This window comes from Nanorana parkeri, unplaced genomic scaffold (assembly GCF_000935625.1).
Source record: "Nanorana parkeri isolate BGI_ZX_2015 unplaced genomic scaffold, ASM93562v1 scaffold50, whole genome shotgun sequence".
Lineage (NCBI taxonomy): Eukaryota > Metazoa > Chordata > Amphibia > Anura > Dicroglossidae > Nanorana > Nanorana parkeri.
This window is the reverse complement of record NW_017306318.1, coordinates 1330247-1343450: the sequence shown is the minus strand read 5'-3', so window position 1 is coordinate 1343450 and position 13204 is coordinate 1330247. Positions and strand designations below refer to the sequence as shown.

The following is a 13204-nucleotide window of genomic DNA, read 5'->3' as shown; positions in this document are numbered from 1 at the left end:
TGCCCGTTCTCCGCTCTGCTCCATGTAAACACTGAGATGGGAGAGCTTCACTCACAGCGCTCCCTATCTCAGCTGTCAAAGGAGAGCCAGCACATTGCTGTGTTCAAACTCCTGTATTGGAGACGACAGGTTCAATAAAGAGAACCTGTCACCTCCAAATGCTATCACACAGGGGCTTGTTATCTCCGGTGTGATAGGAATAAAGTTAAGTGAAATAAAAAAATTGATAAAACAAAATAATAAAAAAATAAGAAATAATTAAAATAAAGTGATAAAAAGGTAAAAAATATAAAAAAAGGAAAAGATAAGATAAACATTAAAAAAGAAGAAAAAATGATTTAAAAAGATAAAAAAATAATAAAGAAATAAAAACCAACCCTTCTCTATTGGGGGGGGGCGAGGCGCATTTAGAAACCTGGCTTTGGGGCAGCAGAGATAGTAAATGTGGCCCTGGATGTGACCCCTCTACAAAATCTCTCACTCCTGAGTAACTTACTTGTGGTGTGGGACATCCATGGCTGCCACCACTTCTTTTTTCCATCTTTTTCTTTTTTATCGCCTTCTTCTGTAAGGTACAGAGAACACGGAGAAAGCAGTTACAGAGTATCACAAAGGACAGGGTAAATCTTTGTGTATAAAAAAAAAATTGCTGCTCATTCTTGTAACCTAAGTGAGTCACCTCATGTACACATCTTTCCTTTGAACCCATTAACTATCCTACTGCACATTCATAGCCTATAGAACACTTTGTAACTGTGTGGTCTAAAAGCACTGTGATCCCTGGAAGGCAGTGAAGTTCATAGGTTGAACACCTAGAAGCCTACTGCCACTAGTCGATGGAGTGCCCGCTCTTATTCTGTATCATGGGCACCAGATACGTCTGAGCTAAACTACCTTACATTTTAAATGAACAGAGAGTGTGGACCAAACCTCAGGGTCAGTGAACCACATCCCAAATTTTAGATCATTAGAACTACATAACCTCTAACACTGTTCAGGTGCTACAATTATATAACTACCAGATTAAAAGCAAACATTTTATTAAAATATCTTTAAAACTGCTGATTTTACAAATCAACATCAATATAATAAAATAACTCATACAATGTATCCACCAATATAATCCCTGAGAATGCTGGGGATAGTCAAAAGGGTGCTTGTACATTTGCATACAATATGTATATTGCTACCGCAGTGTGTTCCCTTCCCATCAGTCAATTATGTTCAGTATATATTGGGCAGGAGATGTTGTGAATGGAAAAAACAAATTACAGTCAGCTATAAACGATAATTGGGAAAGGTTAACACTTATTGACTTCAGCGTGTTTCACAGACAATAAAGTCTGTTTCCTCAGGAAGTGCGGTGAGGTTATATTAAATTGTAATAACACAAAAGAGCATAGTAGCTTCAAGTAACACATCTCCCAGCCCCACAGCAGGGAGCAATAGAGGACAAATTTAGGTGTTCCACACCAAGCCACATATGGGTAATAATAGGAAAATGGATCAGGGTGACCATTGACTGAATAAGGCTGCAAACTGTGAAAAAAACTCCAATCCAGCCATGTAGCTCCAAATTCAATGCATTCTCTTATTATGACATGCCGCCTAATATAAATGCGCAGCATCCTGTAGTCACTCAGTTTTCAGACTTACTGAGCGACTACAGGATGAAGAGAAGTCAAAACCAATCTCAAAAGGTAATGTTTCTTGGAGATAGAGGCCAGAGGATGGACCCCCCAAACAAACAGAAAGGCACTCCCAATATCCGCTTCCCCAATACTTTACATTTTAGGATCAGCTGCACTTTTATTAACCCGAAAGATTAATATTTCGTTTTTTTCACCTTTGTCCTTTGCTGATGACTCAGAGGAATCTTCAGCTGCACTCCCTTTCCGAGTCTTTGCCTCATCGGTTGCCTTCTGCTTGGATTTGATCTGCTCCATCCTATCAATTTTTAACACAAAGATAGAAGAGATGTGTTCACCTTAACACACTGCTTGTTTCATAAAGCAAAAGGGCAGCTTCCAAGTGTAATATGCCATAGCTGCCAATGACATTTAATTGGTCTGTACAGTAGATGGTCTGTACAGTAGATATTCACTGGCTTAATAAGTAGATCAAAAAATACCTTTTAATTTTACTATTAGGGCTTGTGTTGATGGACTTTGGGCTGCTGTCAACGGCAGAAGTTTGACAAGATTCTGAGATCAGAATTAATTGACAGGTGCATTTGACCTCTCTCTGACCTGCTTTTAGCATGTTTTGCATCTCTGTATGACTTGTAAGGACAGGCAAAGCCCACGTGAAGCCTCCAAAAGCCCATTGCCACAGGCCCCTACTGTGCCATTCCAGATGCCCACTTACCGAACTGAATAAAGAATACATACACCATTAAACTTCACATAGCACTGCTCAGGAACAAGGGCACACGGGAGACAAAGTAGTGGCATGCATATGTGTCTAATTATAGAAATCCTAAACTGCAGAGACAGATAATGTGATTAGAATCACTCACTGCTTTTTCATTGCCTGGGAACATTTCTTCTCTTCTTCTAGACGTACCGCCACAACCTTCTTAATTTTCTCTTCAAACAGTTCTGCTCCTCTGAGTATTTCAATCCAAATAAAATAGCACCTTTTTAGTTTTTTTTCCACATATTTCATAGTAACATTCACTTTGATACATTATTGCTTTTATGTGTAAACCACAATAAGCAGATATGTATTAATAAAATAATAATTAAATGCAGTTTAAAATAAAACTAGTTTAAATGTGTTTTATTAATCCTGACATGTAAACCTTTCCACAGCAATACATAGACTAGGGGAGGGAGGGAGGAGAGGAGGAGGGACTTGGCTTTGAGCCAAGTGTGCAGCGCACAATGCAATATGCTTACAGGAGGATAGAGTAGAGCACCAATCTAATCAGTGTGTTTCTGCTCCTTTATTGTCCAGCCACAGGCTTGTGGCAATTAGGTGACCAGAGATGTAGTCTTTAACTGCAGCAGATAAAAAGTGACATTACTAACTAGACTGGCTATACTGTCTGGCCGGGATTCTTGGATCAAAAGACTGGCCCGGCACAATGCCAATCCGGTAAAACAGCAGAGGTGTCTACTCACCCTGCTGCTGCTCTTATGGACTTTTTCTACTACTGACTACATGTGGCACGTGGACAGGCAGACACAGCAGAGTTTTCAGTGAGGGGAGGAGCATGAACAACTGTGAATAGGTGTCTTCAAGAAAATGTTACCTTCACTGAGGTGGTATGTAAAGCTGGCCATACACTATACGAATTTCAGCCGGTTCTTGATGATCTGGTCGAAATTCGCACAGTGGATGCCCCTCCTGTCAGCACTCTTCCACTCGGCATCCCTCAATCAGACAATCGAAGGAGCCGGCTGGAAAAATCTTTAGCTGCAAGCACCGTTCGGACCATCAGCTGCAAGCACAGTTTGTATATTTTAAAAGCGTCCGGCGGCCGCTGTTAGAATACAATGCAGGCGGTGGAGGATTCGTCCATCAAAACTGCTTAGCGTTGATGGAAGAATCTGTGTATGGGCAGCTTAAGAGCTTCTACATTAGGTGACATCTGGAGACAGAGCAATACCTGGAAGCCAGGAGTTTCGAAGCCTTCAGATCTGCTACGACATACAGGAAGTAATAGCTGCAGAACACACGGCGCTGTATCAGAAGAAAAGTAAAACAGATTGCATCCCACACAATTCCTGCTTCATTTTCAGGCAGCTCACATGGGTCTTCCGATGGGATATCTGCAGAGAAGGTCATGTTTATACACAGGCACAAGATTCTAAAAAGATCTGTCCACCCAAAAAGGCCATGTGGTTTTGTTGGCTGCTTGGCTACCTAATAGTTTCTTACATTTCTCTAAAATAATGCTCATGATCGCTTGTGTCTTCAAAACCTTCTTCAGGTATAACGTGCATACCTGCACAGCCTGCAGTCTCAATTTTAGTACAGCTGAAGTTTACCTTCTCCCTCTGGCTTCCCACACATTCCTATTTTCCCTTCACTATGATAGGCTGCCTCTCATGGTCAATAGAAAAGTGTGGGAGGAAGTATAGGATGGGCGAACTTCAACAGTACAGAAAAAACTTTAGAGTTTTGCCTGAGCAGAACAGCCCAAATGTAAATTATTTATATGTAACATTTATAGAGAATAAGCACTGGAAACACGCCCAGGTGGGTGCGAACATCCAAAACACTCTAATGGGCAACCACAGAGCTAGAGACCTATGCCAAGGAGACATCACAGAGCCTTAAAATCTGACGGTAACCAAACTCGTCACACTCTGCCTGTACATCAACTAACTTTTTTGTGTGGATGGATCAGTAACATTTTGAAACATCAGAAAACCTACTTAAGTCGTATCCTTTGATGGTGCAGAACATGCTAAACGTCTGGATGAGCCAGCAGTTATTCTTCATCAGTTTGTCCAGGTAGGCACAGGCACCAATCTAGAAAAGGAAGATTTTATTTTTTGCATCAGTGAATGAAAAGTGCCACAAGTGGAGAACAAGGATTTTAGCTTTCCCCCTGACTTCCAGGGAAAGAACCTTCCTATATAACTTGTTATACTAGTAACTACACCATAAAAGTCCTGTATTTCTGCTTATCATAAAAATATCTGCCATTATTAAAATAAATACATGCAACCAATATTAACCCACCAATCACTGGTTGCTTCAGGTTACTTCACTTTGAATATCCTGTTCCCTGTTTGTACTCTTATTAAAAAGAGTTGGTAATTTCCTCTAGACCTCTAAGACAGACTTGTGCCTGACATGCTAACATGTACCTAATTAACAGCTAAGTGACCCTTTTAGGGTTTTAATTGCCAAAACAGTAAGCCACACCATTTAGCTTAAACCAACAAAAATGTTAAAGTAAAAGTTTAATTCTTGCAAATCATAAAAGTAAATGACAGCAAATCAATCCCAGATACAGACAACACATTCATGTTTTTGTAAAGAGATGGTTATCTACATATAGGCCACACCGTGAAAAAACATTGAGCACACGTACTGAAAGCAGGTTCTTCATGGTGATGACGAAGGCTGTGTAGACAATAAGATAGTTCCACAGCTTTAGCATATGGCGGACTGGCTTCAGCAGAAGGCTGCCCCCAAACAACATGAAGTGGAAACAGGCCATCAGGTATCCCATACATAGGATGTTTATACGGGTTGTTCCGGTGATGAAGATTAAGCACAGCACGAACCAGAAGTGGAAGCTGAACACAACCACTTTAGCCATATCTAGGTAAGACCTGGGTGCAACAGAGCAAGAGTATGTGACGGTGCAAGCAACAAAACAAGAGTATGTGAACAAGCAAGCAAATCTGTTGGGAGTGAAAACTCCAGGGGTTAGATTTTGTGCCTGGTGTGCATATCTTGCCATCTCCAATGTTCTGGAGCAGGGGTGCCCATTAGGTAGATCGTGATCTACCAGTAGCCCTCAAAGCTGATCCTAGTAGATCACGAAGGGTGTGAATGGCGGCCTCTTTATTCCATTTTGGTATATTTATTTAGCTGTGCACACATGATTACCTATTAGCCTGAGTCTGCTGAGCCAAGCTCCATGACACCTTTCTGGTGGATACTGGTGGTTGAAGTGCTATGTAATACATCAAAGAATATTAGTTTACACAGCCTGTTGCACTACACTGTTTGCAAAATACAGCAAGGTGAGCCAGGAGAGAGAGCGGGGAGAGACAGCCAGGAGAGAGAGCAAGGAGAGAGAGGAGAGACAGCCAGGGGAGGGAGCAAGGAAAGACAGCCAGGAAAGAGAGAGAGGAGAGACAGCAGGAAAGAGAGAGAGGAGAGACAGCCAGGAGAGAAAACGAGGAATGACAGCCAGGAGAGAGAGTGAGGAAAGACAGCCAGGAAAGAGAGAGAGGAGAGACAGCCAGGAGAGAAAACGAGGAATGACAGCCAGGATAGAGAGTGAGGCAGCCAGGAAAGAGAGAGAGGAGAGACAGCCAGGAGAGAAAACGAGGAATGACAGCCAGGATAGAGAGTGAGGAAAGACAGCCAGAAGAGAGAGGCAAGAGAGCCAGGAGGATGAGCAAGGAGAGACAGCTAAGAGAGAGAGAGCAAGGAGAGACAGCCAGGAGAGAGAGAGAGCGAGGGAGGTTTTTTTCATTGGTAGATCTCATGTAGCTCATCATTTGAAAAGTAGATCTTAACACAAAAAATTGTGGGCACCCCTGTTCTAGAGAATAGGAGATTTTTAAAAATGTCTGCTTTGAGGTGGGTAATAGCATTGAAGTGCACCACTGTCACCAAGGAGACTCTTTCGCAACAACTTTGCTGGCAGCAACAGGGGGAACACTTTTTTCATCCACCTCTTAGCAGAGTGGGGACCAGCATTACTAAAGAGAGGCAGTTATAATCCTGATTGTTATTCTTACTCATATACATGCCCACTATGCCCATTTTGAGGCTTGTCAGGCTTACCTGCAGTGTAAAAAATTAGGAACAGGGCTGTACTGGGACAAGTCTCCTGGATCCAAATCCTTACTGATCTCAATGTTGTCCCCAGCCAACATACGGACAGAAGCCAGGTTCTCATCCTCAAACACCTGGCACTGCAGGGAGGCAAAGAGCAGTAGCATGGCATCATCTGTACAAAATAAGGTGCAAGTTAATAAGATACTCACACTATAACGTGATCTGTGTAACATGAAAGTTTTAATCCAACGGAGATGGAGATGTCACCTGTGCATATATATGAGAGCAGCTAAATGACACACGTTTGTTATACACCTCCAGTGGCCAGATATCTTCACCACTATTTAGAATCACTTCTCCAACATTCTCCTTACTGTAATCCTTCAGGCTAAGGCAGTCTTTCCCAACCTTTTTACCTTACAATAATTTTCAGGTCTCAAGGAACCACTGCTAAAAATGATTACACTTACAGCATGGTAAATTAGCATGATCAGTAAGTTACATAGTTACATAGTATTTGAGACGGTTGTAGGAAGTTTTAAATAAAAGAAAGAATGTGGCTTACCTTGTGTATTTGAGGACACAATATTTTTTTTACCACCCCATATTCTATACAGAAAAGTAATTTCAGTAATAATCTTGAAATTAGAAAATTAGTGATGCACTGATACCGATATTTCAGTATCGAGTACAGATATTTTTTTTCCGGTACTCTCCTATACCGAATACTAAGTACCGGAAGTCCCACTCAGGAAGCCAGGCAGAGTGTAAAGACTCGCCACCTGGCTTCCCGATTAGCCGGGAAGCTGTCCCCATGCTTCTCGTCACTAGGTGGCAAGAAAGCATGAAGCCAGTTTTCTGTCCAATCAGGAATAACGCGGCGCCCTACTTCCTGATTGGCCAGGAAACCGACTCCATGCTCCCTCGTCATTACACGGCGCCCGGCTTCCTGATTGGCCAGCTTCCTAACCAATCAGAAAGCCGGGCAGCGCGTCATTATACGCTGCCTGGCTTCCCAAGTGGCCGGGAAGCTGGCTCCATGCTCCCTCGTCATAAGTGACAAGGGAGCATGGAGCCAGCTTCACAACCACTAAGGAAGCCGGGCAGTGTGTAATGACGCACTGCCCAGCTTCCTGATACCAAAAGTATCGGTCTAGGCATCGGAGCATTTGGGCGAGTACGAGTACTCGCCCAAATACTCGGCACCGATACTAGTATCGGTGCATCCCTAGAGAAAATTGTGTTGCTCGCTTACAATCATGATCAGTGTAGAAGTGACTACTTCCATTGGTTATTAATGGAAAATTACCTGGGTGTAGAAGTACATAGCTCTCACCACAATAATAAAAAAAACAACAGAGGGTGCATCTACACTTTCCACACCCACCAAAAATTGAATAAAATCAGCTTTGTCTGGTCTAACCATAAAGGATAAAAGGTACCATTAAAAAGGTAAAACATATCTCTTATACATAAAAAATGCTTAAGTTTTCTATGTTGCACACAGTATTTGTTTTCTTTCTTTTTATTTCAAACATACTTTGGAAAAAGTTTGGAATTCAATGATCTGTTAGTTTCTGGTAACTCATACACATTTTTTCACAAATATTTATTAAAATCGATGACAAGTGTGAATTACGTACAAAGCAGGAATTTTGGATCTGGAGCCTTGGCAAAATCAGGAAGGTACAGCCACTTGATGAGGTTGGAGCTGGGCTTCACTGGCAATGAACGCCATGGATAATCTGTGTGAGATAAGTAGCCAGCAGTTTTTAGAGTTAGCAATAACACCACAACAAGAGGTATGACCTAACACCCCCAATCCCATCACAGAATGAGATCTAATACATTTCTATAATGACTAGACTTTAGGGTGGAAAGAAGACTCAGGCCTTTGTGAAAGATCGGATCCAGCTAGGATGACTGTATACCACAAACTTTCTATCTGCAATTTCTGTAAATTAGTCTACTAGCAATGAAAGGCTAATATGACAAAAGCTACCTGGCCCGAGAGCATGAAGAACTCTATAGAGAACCAATAAAAATAATTAGCATTGTTTCTTACTGAAAATCACAAATAACTCTCAAAGTTCACCACTGAACATACGGGGATAGTGCACAGACCACAGTGAAAGAAAGTGATACATCATCAAAAATATGGGTTCCTGGTAATATTGCACCACACAAGTGTATGGCAATGTGATTGTACATGGCACTAATGTGGAAAAACAGTCTCTGTGTCAGTGACCAAACTGAAAGAAAAAATTACTATCATTGTGCATATTAAAAAGATGTTGATTACTTTATTACACACACACACATTCACAGGAAATGTGCAACAACATCATGCTCCAAGGAAAGTGCACTTATTACCACGTTATCCTTAGGGCTGCAGCTAACGATTCTTCTCATAATCAATTAGTTGTCCGATTAATCGATTAGTTGTTGCAGCCCTAGTTATCCTAAATTTGAACATACAAACTGCAACAATATACCACACCTGTAACAACATTTTTCTGCAACATATGCAAAATGCCTCAAGAAAATATAATATGGAGAGAAGCTTTTTACAGCACTTGGATATTTCACAAGAACGAAATTGGCAAGAAATTAAGAGTCCTACTTATAGGGTATGCAAGTCACATCAAATTTATATTCTTGCACTTTACATTCTACTAGAACTGAAAATTGACAAAAACCATTGGAAGGAGTCTTTGTGCTGAAGCATTTAAATATTACCCAAAACTGGCACAAGAGTAGGACTTTAAAAATAATTATTTTTATAATTTATACACAAGAACATGTGAAGAAAACAAATTATACCCATTAATATTACCTGTGCAGAATGCTGGAGGAATACCAATACAAATAATGTATTGCAGAGTCATTATGCTGGCAGTGAAGCAGCAGTATCTTGGCCAGACCTCCGCTATGGTTTTTCGTCGACGCAGGTAAAGTAGATAGAGCAACCAACCAGCATGCATAGCAGCATAGAAATCCATCCGTTGTCCAATCACATTTACCGAGATCACAAAACAAACCTGAAAGATTGAAACTGTACCTAGTATGTTCTATACTTGTCTGCATACATCCAAATCACACTGAAGTAAACCTATGCATCAACATACTTTTTTAAAAGTCCAGCAAAAGGTCAGACACTGTAAGATGCTATTACCTTTATTAGCCAAATCTGTGCCCCTCTAGGATTTAAGGCAACTTTAAACTCAGGAGTTAAACATACATTCAAGTGCCTTTAAGCGGACCTTTACCCATATCTTTAGAATAACAACAAACACACCTTTAGAAATGTTTAGTAATGACAATGTACAAACACATACTTCTAGATAATTGCCGGCTTTGTCATCTTTGCATATCTTATTTTTCTTTTCTTTCCCATTCTTCTGACAGCGGCCATGTTTACTAAGGACAGATTACTAGCTCTCCTTCCACTAACTGGATTTCTGGCACATGTGACTACAACATGTGACCATGCACATCATCTCAGGGGAGGAAAATGCCTTTCCCTGATGTCTCATGAGATTACTGATGAGATTTCCCAGCAATGCTCTGCTAATGACATGGCAATCCCTGTGTGCATTGCTTTGGCAAACTGAAGTCATTTTGCCCTTTCAAAGCAGGAAGTGAATGCTCTGCAAGTGTAAGTATTTCAAAATCACAGCATTTTACACCTGAAATGTCTATGTTATTATTAATCATCATACATAGAGGGATGCATTGGTAGAATTTGATTTTTGAGTGTAAAGGACCGCTTTACCTATTAACAAAAATGTATCTTATTTGTGTATCACTCGGCTGTAGATCCTTCAAATCAGCTCTGAATTGGTGCTGACACTGTGTCCTTTCTTCTGGAGGTTGGCTACTTTTGTTCCCCATGGTCCCTGTCTGTGTTGTAAAGTAGTCACCGCTCCAAGCTCACTCCCATTATGGACTACAATCTCACATTTAGTTTACTAATTTTTATTGAAATTATGGTCTACCACCAGACGCCGAGCAAAGGATTTTGCAGTAAGAATAATATCCTATTTTCTATAGCGTCCACTGAGGGACACATATCTGAAGAATTCTGAGATACAGGAATATTCAAAAGCAGTCCAAGCAGAGGGTCGGGCACCATAACAACTAGAAGAAAAAGCTCAACAAAAAAGAACTGTCAAAAAAATACTAGAACAGCCGCCTGAAGACCTTTTCTGCCAAAACCAGCTTCAGAGGAGGCAGACACATGAACTTTTTAAAACTATGAGCCCCCCTGATGATTGATTTAGATCACAGCCATGGCATTGTCCGATTGCATTCAAACCGAGACCTGAGAGAAAGGGGGTCCAATGAGACAATAACATTAGGCAAATTGCCTGCAACTCCAAGATGTTGATAGGGAGCTTTCTCCTAAAACCAGCAACCCTGTGATCCAGAAACCTTCCCCAACCCAAGAGACTGGCATCCATTGTTACAACATTTTAATCACAAGGAAGAAAGTATTTCTCTTCTGTCAAGGCGGGAAAAATTATCCACCAGGACAGAGACACTCTGGTTCAGGAACTCCACCTGATCATCCTGTCCAGAGAGAGACTGAACTTGTACCATGATGTGAGAATATTTCACAGAAGAATCCTGGAGTGAAACTGATCAAACAGAACTGCTTCGAAGGTGGACACAATTACACCCAGAACTCTCATGCATGATCGCATGAAGGACAGCGGATGAGTACGAGGCAGGCAAATTTGACTTTGCAATTTGGTCGAGTTGTCGCTGGTGACGAGGAGGAATCAGGGGCGATTCCATGATGTTTGGAATTGTTTCAAAGTCCTGTAAGGTTCCACATTGGTTTCCAAAAAGTCAGAGAAGACCATTTGCAAAGCAAAAAATTGTCTAAAATATCAAAAAATCAGAATGTCCTTTTTGGTGAAAAAACCCCCCAAACAGAATAGTAGCAAGAACCTTGGTGAAAACCCTTGGAGTCAAGGCCAGAACAGAGGGAAGGGCCACAAAGTGATAATGGAATTCGCCTACGGTACAGGGAGGATAAACTTTGATGATTCAGAAAGATAGGAATGTGGAAACATGCATTCTAGATGTCAATGGAAACCAAGAAATCTCCTAGATGAGGGAAGCCAATAGCTGAATGAACAGATTCCACTCAACCTTTTGAGTTTGATCATAAGCATTGAGAGATTTTAAAATCGAGTATGGAACAAAACTCCCTTTGAAACTTGGAACAGTAAACAGGTTTGAGTAAAAACCCAGAAAACTTTCTGTTAGGCAACTAGAACAATAACTTCCTGATCTAACCATCCCTGGAGCGCCGAAAGGTCCACCCAATGCTGCAGCGACATAGGCAGATGAAAGGCAAAGAATCCCGGAGGACGGATAAGTTAAAATTTTGTTTTGTAACCGTAAACCACTAAGGGAAACAGGTGTGAGGCGGGAGGGGTTATGATCTAAAAGTGGCAGGCTTTTAATTTTTTGCCTAGTGTCCAATTCTCCTGAAGGCAGCAGTACAACCCTACCTCTCAGAATTCTTCAGAGATGTGTCCCTCAATAAACGATGGGGAAAAAAGTGTCAGGCTTAGACAAAGTAACCTAAATATGTGAAGAAATATCAATTTTTCATAAGTAAGTGTGCAGTTATAATAAAGACTGATTGTTCACATTGCTGCATCGTCATGACAGGTACCTTTAAAGCACTATTTGAATATAAATAAAAGACACAAAACCCAATTGAAGCCTTTTTAAGAAGTACAACTATTTCTGTAATAATAAACCTACAAATGTCCACATGCCTGTAGCTAACAAAAACATATGCAGTGATGTGAATTTGTTTTCCTGTATGTAGCCACTCCTCATAACTGATCAGGACAGGAAAAACAGCACTACTCCCATAATGCAAAAGAAGCTTACTATTCTGCTGTAGGCTTTGCCGTCATAATGTTAACACTAACGTAGCACTAATTGAAATTGTTTTAGGGTATCAGGCAAAGTGCTGCCTATTGGCTTCATTGTAATAAATAATACAGGGAGACAAACATGTTAATTGGTTGTATTTTGTGATTCCCTGACAAAATTAAATAAATACTACTTTAGTATGCAGTTTTATTTAATACTGGATTGAGTAGTATTCTGAAAATTAACACTCTGTTTAGAATTTTATAAGTAAGATTATTCAGACCCTCACCTCCAGTCCAAACTTGTAAAAAAAGTAATTGATAAAGTACTTCATGCAGTTGATAACTCCATCGTCTAGATTCTTCCGTGTGATATTGTCAAAGATGCTCCCAGTAATGGGAGTGATGAGCTTGTTGTGTACTCGGTAATAAAGTTGGTGCCGGTACACTGTTGCCTCAATAGCCATCAGAGCCAGAACAATAAGATGGTTCTACAAGTGGAAATGATCAATGATAAACATCTCATACTGTACCGGTAAGATGCATTTAAAGAAGAACTGAGCTTTGAAGCCTCAAAAAAGAAAAAAAAAAAAAGCATGATAAAGTATTAGTCACCAGTATTGACTCCCTGCAGCTGATCTTTCCCCTATATCATGGCAGAGGCAATGCTTTGCTTCCTCATGTTAGAGCCTCCAGCAAGACATCAGCAGTAGTGACATCTCTAAATCTCACTCCAAATGTCCTGATAAAGCAATCAGAGGCATCATTGTCTTAGATCTCATACTGCAGATAAACAGTTCTGAGGCTGTAGCAGGAGTGCCTAGGTA

At 40.8% G+C, this 13204-nt stretch overlaps 1 protein-coding gene across 1 annotated transcript in view; it reads right to left on the bottom strand.

The window, feature by feature from the left end:
- Positions 1-13204, bottom strand: part of LOC108802350 (piezo-type mechanosensitive ion channel component 2-like) — a 68587-nt gene that overhangs the window by 27436 nt on the left and 27947 nt on the right. Inside the window, 10 exon segments of the mRNA XM_018574218.1 lie at positions 497-565; positions 1847-1947; positions 2519-2608; positions 3614-3776; positions 4386-4482; positions 5051-5294; positions 6484-6649; positions 8121-8222; positions 9314-9518; positions 12668-12868. Of these exon segments, the coding sequence (XP_018429720.1) occupies positions 497-565; positions 1847-1947; positions 2519-2608; positions 3614-3776; positions 4386-4482; positions 5051-5294; positions 6484-6649; positions 8121-8222; positions 9314-9518; positions 12668-12868 (1438 nt within the window).